The 15,871-nt window shown below is 50.7% G+C and overlaps 1 protein-coding gene across 2 annotated transcripts in view; it reads left to right on the forward strand.

Annotated features, from left to right (window-relative positions):
- Positions 1-15,871, forward strand: part of ARL13B (ARF like GTPase 13B) — a 140,810-nt gene that overhangs the window by 59,783 nt on the left and 65,156 nt on the right. For both annotated transcript variants that reach the window (XM_075335121.1, XM_075335122.1), the window contains exon 5: positions 6,054-6,159. In XM_075335121.1, coding sequence (XP_075191236.1) covers positions 6,054-6,159 — 106 coding nt within the window. The remainder of the gene's footprint in view (positions 1-6,053; positions 6,160-15,871) is intronic.

Genomic DNA, 15,871 nt, shown 5'->3' on the forward strand with positions numbered 1-15,871 from the left:
CTTTATTTCACTGTACGTGGCACTTATTTGTGGCATATGTGATGTGTCCATTGTACTGTAAAAAAAAAAAGTATTAAAACAGATATACTTGTATTTACAGAGAAGACAATGGGAAGAACATATGTCATATTGGCTCCTATTTGCCATATGTCTGAGCAGATATCTTTTTATGAGCTTTTTTTTTTTTTCCAGGATGGAAAAAACCTCATAAAGTGAATGTCAGCAAGTGTTTGCTCCCCCATAGAGACCCTGATTCCAGGGATGTGTCACTTACTGAGCTGTTTGCTGTTATTTTGATAAAATCACTGTTTTCTCTGCTGCAGATCTAGCAGGTATACAGAGCTCAGTAATATGCTGGACTACCTGCAGCACGCCATGTATTCCTCTAATGATAAGCTGCTGCTGATTAACTAGTGATTTTATAAAAACTACACTAAGCAGCCCAGTAAGTGACACATCACTGGAATCAGGATCTCTGCCTCTACATTATGCTGCTCTCGGCAAAAACCTGGTGAGAGATTCCCTTTAACTGCTTGCACAACATATGTAAAGGTACATTTTCCAACATGGCAGATCTCAGGTCTTGTGGCAATCAGAGCAGGATTCTGAGAGTGTCCTCCGGTGCCAGTATCAGGGGGCATCTCTGGTGTCTTATGAGGCCCCTGCAAGGTCATGGCAGTTGTTGCAAGGGCCTTGTAAATGCCAGGGGCGTCCAGGAGCCGGCAGTGGAGGGCAGGCTGAGGACGCTCCCCCCGTGTGATGCTGGAGCAGGTTCAGCTCTGCTACATCTGTACTGTATCTCTCAAACGATGCTTATGGAAGTGTAAAGCGTCTCACTTTTTTTGCACTTGTCTGTAATGGTTCCCGGCCATGTCTCCGGAGCAGCAGATACAGCAGACCGGTTGTGCTGGTTTGTGCATGGACAGTTATAGGTTAGGATGAGAACAGAGGCAGTGTTTGTGCCCCGAGTTGGCTCAGATGCTATTAACCGCATGGAAATTCACATCTGAAGTAGGTGCGATATGGGGGTGTACTAATAATTGTTACCCTTCACATGGCCGTGTTTCTGGTACGTGTGGCATCCATTTTTTTTTTCTTAGATGCCACATCGGTGTAGCGTCCCTGTGCGGTCGGTGTGGCGTCCCTGTGCGGTCGGTGTGGCGTCCCTGTGCGGTCGGTGTGGCGTCCCTGTGCGGTCGGTGTGGCGTCCCTGTGCGGTCGGTGTGGCGTCCCTGTGCGGTCGGTGTGGCGTCCCTGTGCGGTCGGTGTGGCGTCCCTGTGCGGTCGGTGTGGCGTCCCTGTGCGGTCGGTGTGGCGTCCCTGTGCGGTCGGTGTGGCGTCCCTGTGCGGTCGGTGGGGCGTCCCTGTGCGGTCGGTGCGGCGTCCCTGTGCGGTCGGTGCGGCGTCCCTGTGCGGTCGGTGCGGCGTCCCTGTGCGGTCGGTGCGGCGTCCCTGTGCGGTCGGTGCGGCGTCCCTGTGCGGTCGGTGCGGCGTCCCTGTGCGGTCGGTGGGGCGTCCCTGTGCGGTCGGTGGGGCGTCCCTGTGCGGTCGGTGGGGCGTCCCTGTGCGGTCGGTGGGGCGTCCCTGGGCGGTCGGTGCGGCGTCCCTGGGCGGTCGGTGCGGCGTCCCTGGGCGGTCGGTGCGGCGTCCCTGGGCGGTCGGTGGGGCGTCCCTGTGCGGTCGGTGGGGCGTCCCTGGGCGGTCGGTGCGGCGTCCCTGGGCGGTCGGTGCGGCGTCCCTGGGCGGTCGGTGCGGCGTCCCTGGGCGGTCGGTGCGGCGTCCCTGGGCGGTCGGTGCGGCGTCCCTGGGCGGTCGGTGCGGCGTCCCTGTGTGGTCGGTGCGGCGTCCCTGTGCGGTCGGTGCGGCGTCCCTGGGCGGTCGGTGTGGCGTCCCTGGGCGGTCGGTGTGGCGTCCCTGGGCGGTCGGTGCGGCGTCCCTGTGCGGCGTCCCTGTGCGGTCGGTGCGGCGTCCCTGTGCGGTCGGTGCGGCGTCCCTGTGCTGTATGTGGCTAATGTTGAAAGTACAGGAGAAGCTTTGTAATTTCATTTTCAGCATCCTTACCGGAAAAACACAGATGACACACGGGGGTGATACAAATTAACACTGGTCAGAATTCACTGTGCCACACACATTTTATACTGATGTATGAAGGGGGCCTTATATAGCGCTATTAATTTCCACTGCACTTTACAAACATCACCATCACTGCCCCCATCGGGGATCACAATTCTCATTTCCTATCAGTATGTCTGTGCAGTGTGGGAGGAAAAAATCACCTATACGTGAGGAGAACATATAGGCTCCTTGCAGATGTTGTCCTTGATGGGATTTGAACCCAGGACCCCAGCGCTGCAAAGCAACAGTGATAGTCACTGAGCCATCATGAGCAACAGTGTTAACCACTGAGCCATCATGAGCAACAGTGTTAACCATTGAGTCACTGTGAGCAACAATGCTAATCTCTGAACTACTCTGAGCAACAGTGCTAACCACTGAGCCGCCATAAGCAACAGTGCTAACAACTGAGCCACTGTGAGCAACAGTGCTAACCACTGAGCCACCTTGCCACCAGTTTTATAAAAAAAAAAATCAAACCGCACATGTACATATATATATATATATATATATATATATATATATATATATATATATATATATATATATATATATATATATATATATATATATATATATATGAAGTCTGATGCATATGGAAACATGTACACACACATGTAAAGCAATACAAATACTGTGTACATATATACCCCCTGCTATACACCTGTACACACGCAGACATACGCGGACAGCAGATGCGTGTTACCAGAGCAGCGCTCTTGGCCCGCTATCGCTGTGCGATCCTACAGACGCCGTGTCCCCATATCTACACTGCCTCTCTGTGCTTCAGCCTTGTCCCAGGAACATTTCTTAGGACATTGACGTAGATGATGATGATGAGGATCCACTCTGTGTCCTTAAGACAAGGCCGCACTTGTCAGGAGCAGGAGAGCAAATGTTTGGGTTTTTTTCCATGTTTTTTTCTGTACACTTTGGTATTTTATGAGAGGAGGGAGACAGAGTGCGGCAGTGATTCTTTCTCTCCATATTTTGCGGTGTTATAGGGGGACGCTGTGCATGTCTGGTAGTGGGGGCTGTCACTGATCTAATGGGGCTGCTGTCCCCCACACTCCGCGCCGTTCATCCCGCAGCCCCCTCTGATCTGTGTGCTGCCCTCCTGTGCGGCCTCTGCACGGCTCTATGTAATCATTGTGCTAGTAATGCAGACTCCGTGCTAGAGGTGTGCTATGTTTATAGCATGTGATGTGATGTGAGGGCGTCCTGTCATAGATTTATCATGATTGAGGTTGAATATTGTTTTGAGCTGCCATGGTATGTGTCGGTGCTATCAGTGCTGTGGACAGAGGCCGCCCTGGACCTGGGGGCAGCTTTGTATTTGTTATCAGGCGTTTGGTGGCATTACCTGTGTCCTGCCCTCTCCTGTGACATTGTGCGGATCCGCTGTAGGCAGGCTGGTATATAGGGGTAAATGACATGCGTGCTGCTCTCACATCCTCCTTACATTACTGTACCTGCTGTTTTTGAGCATTGATGTCTGTGCTGTGGTTTCTGGGCTGAGTGTGTGTGAGGTGACCGGGCTGGTCACTGTATGAATGAAGGCTCAGGAATGAGGACAGTGTCATTCTCCATCATGAACACACACGGAGTGAGAAAACAAACATTGCTTTGTCACACTGTGCCGTCTGCACATGATGCCTGTGTGCCTGGTGTGTGCCATGAATACACGGTAAGCCCACGTATGTACACATTACCCATGATGAGGAACAGGCCACAGCTATCCAAGTAACCAGAGACCAGGGTTGTGACACTGCCTACTGGAGAAACAAGACTGCGGCTCATTTTATAAGTGTTCATGTATTGTAATAGGTGAACCCCCAACTGTAAAATTTCGGTCCGTGCATGGACCTCAAACACTGACTTCTCAGGGAAGTCAGTGTTACTGTTTGGGTTTGGCTACCCAGATAAAACAACAAAAAAAGGTGAAAGGAAGCAAAATAGAGATTAAAACAGGAGCGTTGGGCTATGTGCCCACGCTGCGGAAAATGCGCGGATTTTGCCGCGGATTTCTCGCGGAAAAGCCGCGGATTTTCCGAAAATCTGCAGCAGCGGCACTTCCAAGCCATTTCAATGGCATTTTGGAAATGCTGTGTCCATGCTGCGGATTTTTCCACAGCGGATTTGCCACGGATTTTGATCTGGAAAAATCTGCAGCATGTCAATTATTGTTGTGGATTTTGGTGCGGATTTTGGCTATAGAATGGGGAAAAAAAAAAAAATCCGCGGCAATTTCGCGGTAAATCCGCGGCAAAAAAAAGGTGTGGATTCTACCACACCCATTCTCTGTGACAACATCTGTGATTGGTTGCATGCTGTCATCAAGCCCGAAGTTGGTAATGGGGAGGATTCAATGAGACCCCCCCCCCCCCCCTCATTATTAACCCTGTAAGTAATAAGAAATAAATCCAACACACAGAAAAAAAGAATTTTATTTTTTTTTTTTTTTTTTACAAATTATGGCTGTCATTAACCCATTATATTACCCTTATTGCTGCTGTACCAGGGCAATTGAGATTGGCCAGGTAAAGTTCCGGAATTGTTGCATCTAATGGATGCTACAATTCCAGGACGGTTGCAGGCTGCCATTTTTTGGCTGGGGGGAGGCCTAATAACCATGGAATGCCAACTCCCAGCTGTCTACTTTATCTTGGCTGGGTATCAAAATTGGGAGGGGGGGAAGGGGAGGGGGGATCGCATACTATTTTTTTACAATTATTCATTTAAATAATTAAAAAAAAAAAGCCATACGGGGTGCCTGTTGTTTTAATACATGGCCAAGATAACGCACATAGCTGGAGGCTGCAGCCTGTCGAAGTCTGCTTTATCTGTGCGGAGTATCAATAGACGGGGGACCCTGTGTCATTTTTCCAATTATTTATTTATTTTTACACTCCGCTACCAATCAGACGCCAGCAGTCTGACTGCAACCAATCACAGATGCTATCACAGAGGGTGGGCGGGGGAAGCAGTGCATATACATGAGAGTTAATGATCGGACCCGGAAGCAGTGTGATAGTTGCGGGTTCGCCCATCTCTATTCATGTGATGTCCACTTCTGAAAATAAACGGATAACTTGTCACTGTCAGATTGGTGAGGACCGACCTCTGCCACCCTCTAAGGGACTGAGAGGTCAGTGGTGCCTTAACCAGCAGGCCCTCTTGTGTTTTTTACCTGGCCCAGCGCTCTAGTGGCTTCATCTGGTAATGCAGCTCAGTCCTATTCAAGTGAATGTGACTGAACTGCAATCTCAGGCACAACCACTACAGAATATACAGCGCTGTGTCTGCTAAACAATGGAACACCATAGGCCCTGCAATAACCTGATGGATGGTGGGGCTCAGGGGCAACTCCATATTGATGACTATAAAATAAATATATCAAAGTCCTGGAGAGGCCCCTTATTAATAGTCTGAACGCTGTATATTCTAACGTCCATTATATTTAATGGCTACATAAAGCTCGCTACCTGCAGCCGCCATGAGCGAGAGCTGAGCCGCTAACTACACGTACTTCGCCTGCGCACCGCTCCTGTGCTCCCTCTAGTGGTGAAAATACAGAAAATACAACAGCACAGACTTGTAGCGCTAATAAATCATCCGGATTGATGCTGGAGAGCTATAACAGAAGCGGTGTGGTCAGATGTGACTGTAAGCACCGGAGGATAAGCACCGCACTCTCATATGAAAACAAGGTCATTACATTAAAATCTGGCCTGCAACAAAGAAATGTGGATTTCTTCATTCTTCACCTTTTCGTATTGTTCTGTTTTTTTTTTTTTTTTTTTTTCCCTGAATTTACTGACACCATATACTCTATAGTCATAGTTTTGAGTTATTTATTGGGTCTTTTATTGTGAAAATACGCATTTCTGGAATATAATTCACCAAGCACTTTTTTTTTTTTCTTCTTAACCCTACAGATTGGCAAATAAGCAGGATCAGGAGGGTGCGATGGCAGAAGCCGACATCATAGAGTTTCTTTCACTGGAAAAATTGGTGAACGACAACAAGTGCTTATGTCAAATCGTGAGTGTCACTTCATGCTGTATATACACAAATGTGGCCTCAGTCTTGTGATACGCGCCAGTCCTAGAGGTGGGACCTATAACTTACAGACCATTATGGTATCGCATGTGGACATGATAAAAATAGTAGAGATGAGCCACCCCCCCTTAGTGTTCGAGTTCGGTTCGGCAGACATTCGACCCTCATTAAAAACAATGGCAGGCAAACACAAACACACAGAAAACACCTTCTAAGGTGTCCAAAAGGTGACAAACAACTCCCGAGACACCACAAACACATGGAAAGTGACAAGGACATATACTCATGCGAAAACAAAAGAGCCGGACGAGTAAAAGGAGGAGGAGACACAGAGGCATGTCATGCCCTTCTAAAATCATGTAAAACCCAGCATGGGGACTCCTTCCAGAGTCTCCCTTTCTTCCAAAAATTGAACCACAGACACCCCATCAGTGGCAGCACTTGTGCCCTAGTTGCAAACTTGACATGTTGATTTGCATGAAGCACAAATTAAAATCCACAAGCATTTACTCTCCCCAGGATGACACAGTGGTAGTAAATTCCTGGTGGATCTATGACTTGTTCATTTTGATGAACGTCAGTCTGTCCACATTGTCACTGGACAGACGCGTGCGCTTATCTGACAGCACACACCCAGCAGCACTGAAGACACGTTCAGAGACAACGCTGGCAGCTGGACACGACAAAATCTCCAAGGCGGAAGTGGAGAGCTCTGGCCATTTTTCTAGATTTGAAGCCCAAAAGGAGCAAGGCTCCAGGTGCAAAGTCATGGCATCGATGTTCATTTGGAGATACTCCTGTATCATCCTCTGCAGCCGTTGACTGTGTCAGACTTCTTGTGTCTTGTGGACTTGCAAAGGGGGGTCTAAAAAATTAATGAAACGATTCCATAAAATTGCTGTTACCACCAGATACGGTCCTACTGGTACGGTTTGACTGATGATGACTCGACAGTCCCATGGTTGGCAAGTTACAACTGTGAGATTCACTCTCTGCACCACTGGTGTTTAGTGGAAAAGCCGAGCTAAGATTGCATAACAGCTTCTGCTGATACTCCTGTATACGTGCGTCCCTTTCTATGGCTGGAATTATTTGACCAAATTGTCTCGTACCTGGGATCTAAGAGTGTGGCAAGCCAGTAGTCATCATCACTTCTAATTCTGACAATCCGAGGGTCATGTTGGAGGTAGTGCAGCAAGAAGGCGCTCATGTGTCTTGCGCATCCAGGAGGACCAAGTGCACGCTGAGTTTGTGGCGGCGATGTGAGAATCATGCTTCCTTCCTCTGCCCTCTCCCCCCAACCTTGAACAACAGAAATGTGATCAAGGTCTCCCTCAACTGCTGAGTCTTCCATGCCCATCACCAGTTCGTCCTCCATTTTTTCATGTTCTCCTGCACCTTCCTCAACAGTTTGAGTGCTACCATGCGCCCTTGTTAATCCCTCTCCCCCACCGTCCCATGCCTGCCGCATTGGTGATGCTGGTATCTCTTCCGCATATGAATCATCCTGTAGTTCCTCCCCTTCCTCTTGTCCTACCACCTGACTCCGAATAGTGTTTAGCGTGTGCTCCAGCATGTAAATGACTGGAATTGTCATGCTGATAATGGCATTGTCAGCGCTAAACATCTTCATCGCCATGTCGAAACTGTGCAGAAGGGTGCATAGGTGCTTGACCTGAGACCACTGAATCAGCGTGATCTGCCCCACCTCTGCATCTCGTTGGCCCAGGCTATACGTCATAACGCATTGCACCAGGGCTCGGCGGTGCTGCAACATGAGGAGAGTCAAATACCAGCGTGTTGACACATCGCATTTCAGGCGGTGAACCGGCAGGCCGAAAGACTTCTGGACCAATGAAAGTCGTTCAGCTGCGCCGTGTGAACGGTGGAAGTGAGCACATAGTGACCGTGCCTTGTGCAGAAGCCCATCTAGGCCGGGATAATGGGTTAAAAATTGATGGACAACAAGGTTCAACACGTGAGCCATACAAGGCACGTGTGTCACCTTTCCCCGGCGAAGGGCCGCACCCAGGTTTGCAGCATTGTCGCACACGGCCTTCGATGGCTGCAGGTTGAGTGGAGACAACCATTGCTGAAACTCGGTTTCCAGAGCTGACTACAACTCCTCCGCTGTGTGATTCTCATTTCCCAGACATTTCAACGTAAAGACCGCCTGATGCCGTTTAGCTCTGCTGTCAGCCTAGTAAGGAGGTGTGCGGGATTCCTTGTGCGCAGTTACAATGCGGGTGGCCTGACCAGACAGGCTTTGGGCGGAGGTGTAGGACCCAGACGAGGTGGAAGAGGCAGAAGCAGTTGAGGAACTTCTACATACAGAGGATTGACGCACAACTCGTTGGGACGGCAAGACTTGTACAGCAGACCCTTCTCCATCTGTGGTGAAATGCACCCTGTCACACACAGAGTTTCTCAAGGAAGCGGTGATGTTGTGTGTGACATGCTGGTGTAGCGCAGGCACACCTTTCTTGGAGAAGTAGTGGCGACTGGGCATCTGGTACGGGGCACTGCGACGGACATAAGGTCTCGAAAATCCTCTGTCCACCAGGTGGAAAGGCAGCATTTCTGTAGCCAACAGCTTGCAGATGGTGAAAGTCAACCTCTTAGCTTTGTCATGGCTAGGAGGAAATGGTCATTTACTTGTCCACATCTGAGGGACAGAGATCTGGCTGCTGTGCTGAGACAGCGTTGAGTAGGGTGTCCCTGGAAAACTGCTGGTCTGTGAGGAAAGTGCAGGAGGAGACATAATGTTGCCTTCATCCAAAGGTGTGCTCTCGATGTCTGAGACAGCTCAATACCAGCACTTGTTTCCACTTCCAAAACAACTGACGACCTGCCAATCAAACTGCCTGTTGCGGATAAAGAGGTGGAAGGTCTGCATCGAAAAGCATGTGTGACTGCTGTCCCCACAGTCATAGAGGATGAAGAGCACGCGGATGCACTTGAAGGGGCAGACTGTGGTTAGCCCGCTCCGCTAGGCCATATTGTAGCACAGTGAGCTTCCCACTGTGACTTATGCTTCATATCCATGTGACGGTTCATGGACGAAGTAGTGAAACTAGTGAGGTTTTGGCCTCTACTTAGAGATTGGCGACAAATCTTACAGATGACATGAGTTGGGAGATCCTTTGCGATGCCAAAAAAGGACCAGGCTAGGCAAGGCTTATAGCCCATGCGACCTGCAGAGCCACCCTGACTTGTGCTCAGAGGCAGAGTGGTGGCTGAGGATGCAGTTCTTGACATGCTTCTAGTACTCAGTCTGTGTCCATGAAGGCGCAAGGTCGTCAGTCGCATCCTCCTCCACCACCTCTGGTGACCTCTGGTGACCTCCTCGAGTGCCTGACTGTGGGTTGACAGTAAGTGGGATCTACAACCTCATCATCACCCTGTGTGTTTGCACTCCCCTCATCCTCAGAGCCAACCTCTTCCTGCCCTTACTGAATAGTTAAGTTGTCATTCCAATCAGGTATCTGAGTCTCATCGTCATCAGTATGTTCCTCATTGTCTCCACCAGCAGGTGTTACAGTTTGGGAATGAGGGTCTACATTATGCTCAGAACCTTCTTCATCTGGGCCTGAATCTGAGTCACCAAGCTTGTGGGCATCACTGCAGATCATTTCCTTGTCTGGACGCACTGTAGCTTTGGAGCAGACCTCTGATTCCCAGGCTATAGTGTGACTGAACAGCTCTGCAGACTCACCCATCTCTGTTACCCCATACTCTGCAGGGTGGGTGGAGACTTGAGAGCTGGGAGAAAGCAAGTGTGATTGGAGTGTCAACTCTGAATACTGGAGTCTTTGGGATGTTGAAGTAGAGGTGGAGGAGAGGGCACCTGATGGAGCACTTGAGATCCATTCAAGCATCTGCTGTTTTTGTCCTCATCTACTTTTGGTAGCAATGGTCGTTTCCGTAACAAAGGGAGCACATCAGATTGTACACAAAAATTAGTAGACATCTTACTTTTGCTGGAAGATGGCCTTTCTTCAGCAGATGTTACTGTTGCTTTATCACCTACCCCACGGACACAAACTTTTTTTCCCTTTCCAACACGCCTGTTCCGCTTTCCACCAGCATCTGCCCTTTTGCCACTCATTTTGTTTGTGAACAAATTGGACACTATTGGACATAAAATTGCGTAGCAAAAATGGAGACGTGGTGTACAATGCAGAGGTGGTATAGCTTTCTTGTCAGCAGAGGAACCCTGACTTACTATCCCTGACAATAAAACTATGCCCAAGGAATTTTTCTGAGCTGATTTAGCCAGACGCTGTGATAAACGCTTGCACAGCGCTGGCACAGACCTGCTTAGCAAAAATGGTTATGAACGGCTGTAATGTAGCCCTGAAAAGGGCTGAAATCACAAGTAGTCCCTAATCCCTAAACCAATGTGTAGATTGCACTGTATATCTATAGCGCACTCAGCAGCAGTGGGAGCAGTGACTGTCACCCACCCACAGCACTGAGATAATGGCGGCGATGGGGAAAATGGCTGGGTCTTATAGGGCAAGGACATGTGACATGCACAGCCAATGACACATGCCCTTGCTTGTCTGGCAAAAATCCACTTTGCTGTGTGTGTGTCTGTGATTGGCTGATAGCCTGGCCCGCCCCACTGTACGCGTGGTTAGGGAAAAAAAAAAATGGCAATCGCAATTCTTACAGCACTCAGCAGCACTGATCTAAACCCCGTCCACCCCTGCACACTATACGCTGAATATTGATAATATCATTATTAACAGTGACTGACAGTATTACAGTGAAAAGCCAGCTAGTAACTAGCTACGCTTTTGGTGATCGACCCGTTATTGCACGGTAACTCTAACTGTCGAACTTGAAGCAAATCGAACACCTCCCAAAATCACTCGAATTTGAAATTGGCGAACGGTTTGATTCGAACATTGCTCATCTCTAATAAATAGATAATCCCTTTAATGAGTGGTTTATGACGCAAACTTAGGAGCTGAGCCTGCTGGATATGTGGCAGACGCTGGCTGTGTTACACACTCTGCATCTACCTGTAACCTGTATCCGCTCTGATTGCTGCTGTTAACCATTTATGTGCCACTGCCAGTAATTTGTGATTGCAAAGAGAACTTTGGTTGACATCAGAGCAAAGGGCCTGCTGAACGCTCCCGTGGCCGCCATATTAAGTCTTCCTATGCAGCCCCTGTTTGGGCTGGGCTGAGCTTCAAAGAAGAGCGTCAGTCATCCTATTTGCTTCAATACAGTAGTAATACAATACAATAGTATTGCAGCATCTAGTATGAGTGATGAAACAATTGTAAGTTCAAGTCCTGTAAATGGGCTGAAAAGTAAAGTACAAATAAAAAATGAAGGAAAAAAAGTTAAAATATTTTTTCTTTATCGTTCCTATGGGAGACCCAGACCATGGGTGTTTAGCTTCTGCCTCCGGAAGACACACACAGTACTACACTTAAAAGTGTAGCTCCTCCCTCTGAGCTTATACACCCCCTGATGAGCAGACTCAGCCAGTTTATCGCTTTGTGTCAGGAGGCATACATCCACACATGCATTCTCATCTGATTTGTTTGATTTTTGGAAAGAGTTTGAAGAAAAGCGGGTCCATGTCTGGACTCCCGGCATGTCCCTTCTCACCCCACTGTGGCGGTGTTGTTAAGGTTGATTTCCAAGGCTGGAGCCTTACATGCCACGCTCCTTCACCATCCCTCATGGGCTCTGGCTTGAAGTGGTAGCCAGCACGGTCTCTATGCCTTGCAGGAGACCGGTCTCCATCCGCAGCCCTTCAGGACCCTGCTGGACCGGAGCACTCATCCCCAGGGACCTGGCCCTGCGTCTCGGCAGCTAAGTACCTGAGACGTTTATGTATGGGGGTCCCTGTGCTTTATTGTTTGGGGAGAGTGTGTTTGCTGTGTTGTGTTTTTTGTTTTTTTTTTTTTTTTTTTTTTGACATTGCCGGCGGGTTCTCTAGCTGTCGCACGAGAACCGCGCCGATGGTGCCTGCTCGTCGGCTTCGCCGCTCAAATTTAGGCCCCGGCTTCGCCGGAGGCCTAGTTTCTGTTTCACTGCCCTCGCATGTCACTCATGCAGAGGGACAGGCTCGGCTCCGCCCGGCAGCTGTTCTGCAGCCGTTCTGCACAGGGGAGGGACACTCCCCACTGCTGTGCGTGTCTCCTCCCCTGTAGGTTTCTATGGCCCTCCATATCCCGCTCTCAGATTCACTCAGACGCCGGTCTGCGCTCTGCATCCCTGCTGGGTGCTGTGTTTGGAGGTCCGGGCTTTGGGATCTGGAGGGCACACAAACCGCTTCAGCGGTCTGGTAAGCCACAACCTCTGGTTGTGGACCTCTGTATATACTCTCTGGGGTTCATTCTCTTGCAGAGCCCCCACTCCAGCAGCATGTCTCACACGAGGAGCTAGGCTCCAAAGCTGTATTCAGTATGCACTGCATGTAAGCTCCTGCTGCCTGAACCGAGCATATTCCCACATTGTGATGCCTGCTCTAACCTGGCGGTGCCACAGCCTGGAGTCTCACCCCCATTGGTCTCTCAGGCTTCTCAGGCTGCTCCGGCTCCTGTGGCTGAACCCCCGGCTTGGGTAGAATCCCTTTCTAGGTCTATCTCCCAGTCTTTTGCTGAGTCCATGGGACTTCTGTCCAGGACTTTGCTGAACATGCATCAGCCCCCTTCACAGGGTGCCTCTGCTGCTAGGGGTCTCTCAGGACCGGAGCTCACAGAGGATTCATCATCTGGTCCCAGACCCCGTCCTCCTGAGAAGAGACGCAGGGTTCCCTCTCCTTCCTCGTCCCGCGGCTCTGATTCAGGAGCTGACTCGCAGGATGAGGAGGATGCTTTTACGGGGGGCTCGGAGGTTAACTCCATGTACCCCATTGATCTGTCCGAAAGTGACTCAGATGTTAGTGATTTGATTGCTTCCATTAATTCTGTACTGGATCTCAATCCGCCAGTATCAGAGGAGCAACCCTCTCTGGCAGAAAAGCACCAGTTTACCTCGCCTAAGAGAGCAAAGAGTGTGTTCTTTTAACCACTCCAGTTTTCAGGCCGCTCTGACAAAGCCCAGGGCCTGTCCTGACAAACGCTTCCCAAAGCGTGGTTCTGATGACCGCTTTCCCTTTCCACCTGAGGTGGTCAAGGAGTGGGCTCATTCCCCAAAGGTAGACCCCCCGGTGTCTAGACTCTCAGCCCGGACCGTTGTGTCGGTGGCTGATGGCACCTCCCTTAAGGATTCCACTGACTGCCAGATTGACCTTCTGGCCAAATCCGTATATGAAGCGGCGGGGGCCTCGTTCTCCCCGACTTTTGCAGCAGTGTGGGCTCTCAAAGCCATCTCTGCTTCTCTAGAGGGGATGCATTCCCTCGCCAGGGAATCTATGCCCGAAATGGTTGCCTTAACTTTCCAAGCTTCAGCTTTTTCATCCTATGCCATGTCTGCCATGCTGGAGGCTTCTCACCGCACTGCGGTGGCTTCGGCTAATTCCCTCGCTATCCGCAGGATCTTGTGGCTTCGAGAGTGGAAGGCAGATGCTTCTTCAAAGAAGTACCTTGCTGGGCTCCCCTTTGCTGGGTCCCGGCTGTTCGGTGAACAGCTGGATGAAATTATTAAGGAAGCTACTGGCGGGAAGATTACTTCCATGCCACAAGCCAAAACCAGGAAACCTGTCCAGGGTAGGAATCAGTCGAGGTTTCGCTCCTTTCGTTCCTCCAACTGGTCGTCCTCTAAGCCCTCGGCCTCGTCCACTAACTCAGCCAAGGACCAGAAATCCAACTGGCGCCCAAAAGCGCGTCCACAGAAGACCGCAGGAGGTGCTGCCGCTAAGGCAGCCTCCTCGCGACTATCTGTCCACGCCAGCAACGTCCTTAGTCGGTGGCAGGCTCTCCCACTTTGGCGACGCGTGGTTTCAACACGTCTCCGATCTGTGGGTGAGGGATATCATCTCCCACGGCTACAGGATAGAATTCTCTTCCAGCCCGCCAAACAGATTTTTTCTCTCAACTCCCCCCTGCTCCAAAGCCGCCGCCTTCTCACAGGCTGTGGCATCCTTGCAGGCCAACGGAGTAATTGTACCGGTTCCCGCCCAGGAACGGTTCAGAGATTTCTACTCAAATCTCTTCCTAGTCCCCAAAAAGGAGGGTTCCTTCCGGCCCATCCTGGATCTCAAGCTTCTCAAGCATGTTCAGGTGCGGCACTTTCGCATGGAGTCTCTGCGATCAGTCATTGCTTCAATGACCCAAGGGGATTTCCTGGCATCCATCGACATCAGAGATGTCTATCTGCATGTGCCAATTGCAGTTTCACACCAGCGTTGGCTACGTTTTGCAATCGGAGAAGATCATTTCCAATTCGTGGCTCTCCCCTTCGGGTTGGCCACAGCTCCTCGGGTATTCACCAAGGTCATGGCAGCAGTGATTGCGGTCCTGCACCTACAGGGGTTGGCAGTGATTCCTTACCTGGATGACCTTCTAGTCAAGGCTTCATCCAGCGCGGACTGTCAGCGGAGTGTCTCGCTCACTCTCGCCACTCTAGCCCAGTTCGGGTGGCTTGTCAATCTTCCCAAATCCACTCTGACTCCGACGAAGAGTCTCACGTACCTAGGGATGCAGTTCGAGACTTTGCCGGCACTTGTGAAGTTGCCCTTAGTCAAACAGCAGTCCCTCCAACTGGCGGTGCGCTCTCTGCTGAGGCCCCGCCGTTATACCCTCAGGCGCCTGATGCAGGTGCTGGGTCAAATGGTGGCGTCAATGGAGGCTGTTCCCTTTTGCCCAATTCCATCTGCGTCCGTTGCAGCTGGACATTCTCCGCTGTTGGGACAAGCGGCCTTCTTCCTTGCACAGGTTAGTGGCTCTGTCGCCACAGACCAGGAGCTCTCTTCAGTGATGGCTTCGGCCCCTCTCTCTTCCCAGGGGCGCTCCTTCCTGGCCCCGTCCTGGGTGATTCTCACCACGGATGCCAGTCTATCCGGCTGGGGAGCGGTATGTCTCCACCACAGAGCGCAGGGCACTTGGACTCCGTCCGAGTCAGCCCTTTCGATCAATGTGCTGGAAACCAGAGCCGTGCTTCTGGCTCTCCTAGCTTTTCACCACCTGTTGGCGGGCAGGCACATCCGAGTCCAGTCAGACAACGCGACAGCGGTTGCCTACATCAATCACCAAGGCGGGACTCGCAGCCGCCTGGCAATGTTGGAGGTACAACGCATCCTTCAATGGGCGGAGGACTCCAAGTCCACCATATCCGCAGTCCACATACCAGGCGTGGAAAACTGGGAGGCAGATTATCTCAGCCGTCAAACCGTGGACAGTGGCGAGTGGTCCCTGCACCCGGCAGTGTTTCAGTCAATCTGCCGCAAATGGGGCACTCCGGACGTGGACCTAATGGCATCCCGTCTCAACAACAAGGTTCCTGTTTACGTGGCTCGCTCTCACGATCCTCAGGCATTCGCCGCGGACACTCTGGTTCAAGACTGGTCCCAGTTTCGTCTGTCCTACGTGTTTCCCCCTCTAGCTCTCTTGCCCAGAGTCCTGCGCAAGATCAGAATGGAGGGCCGTTGAGTCATCCTCATTGCTCCGGACTGGCCCAGGCGAGCTTGGTACCCAGACCTGCTCCATCTGTCCGTAGAGGTGCCGTGGCATCTCCCGGACCGTCCAGACCTTCTCTCACAAGGTCCGTTTTTCCGCCTGAATTC

This window comes from Anomaloglossus baeobatrachus, chromosome 2 (assembly GCF_048569485.1).
Source record: "Anomaloglossus baeobatrachus isolate aAnoBae1 chromosome 2, aAnoBae1.hap1, whole genome shotgun sequence".
NCBI lineage: Eukaryota > Metazoa > Chordata > Amphibia > Anura > Aromobatidae > Anomaloglossus > Anomaloglossus baeobatrachus.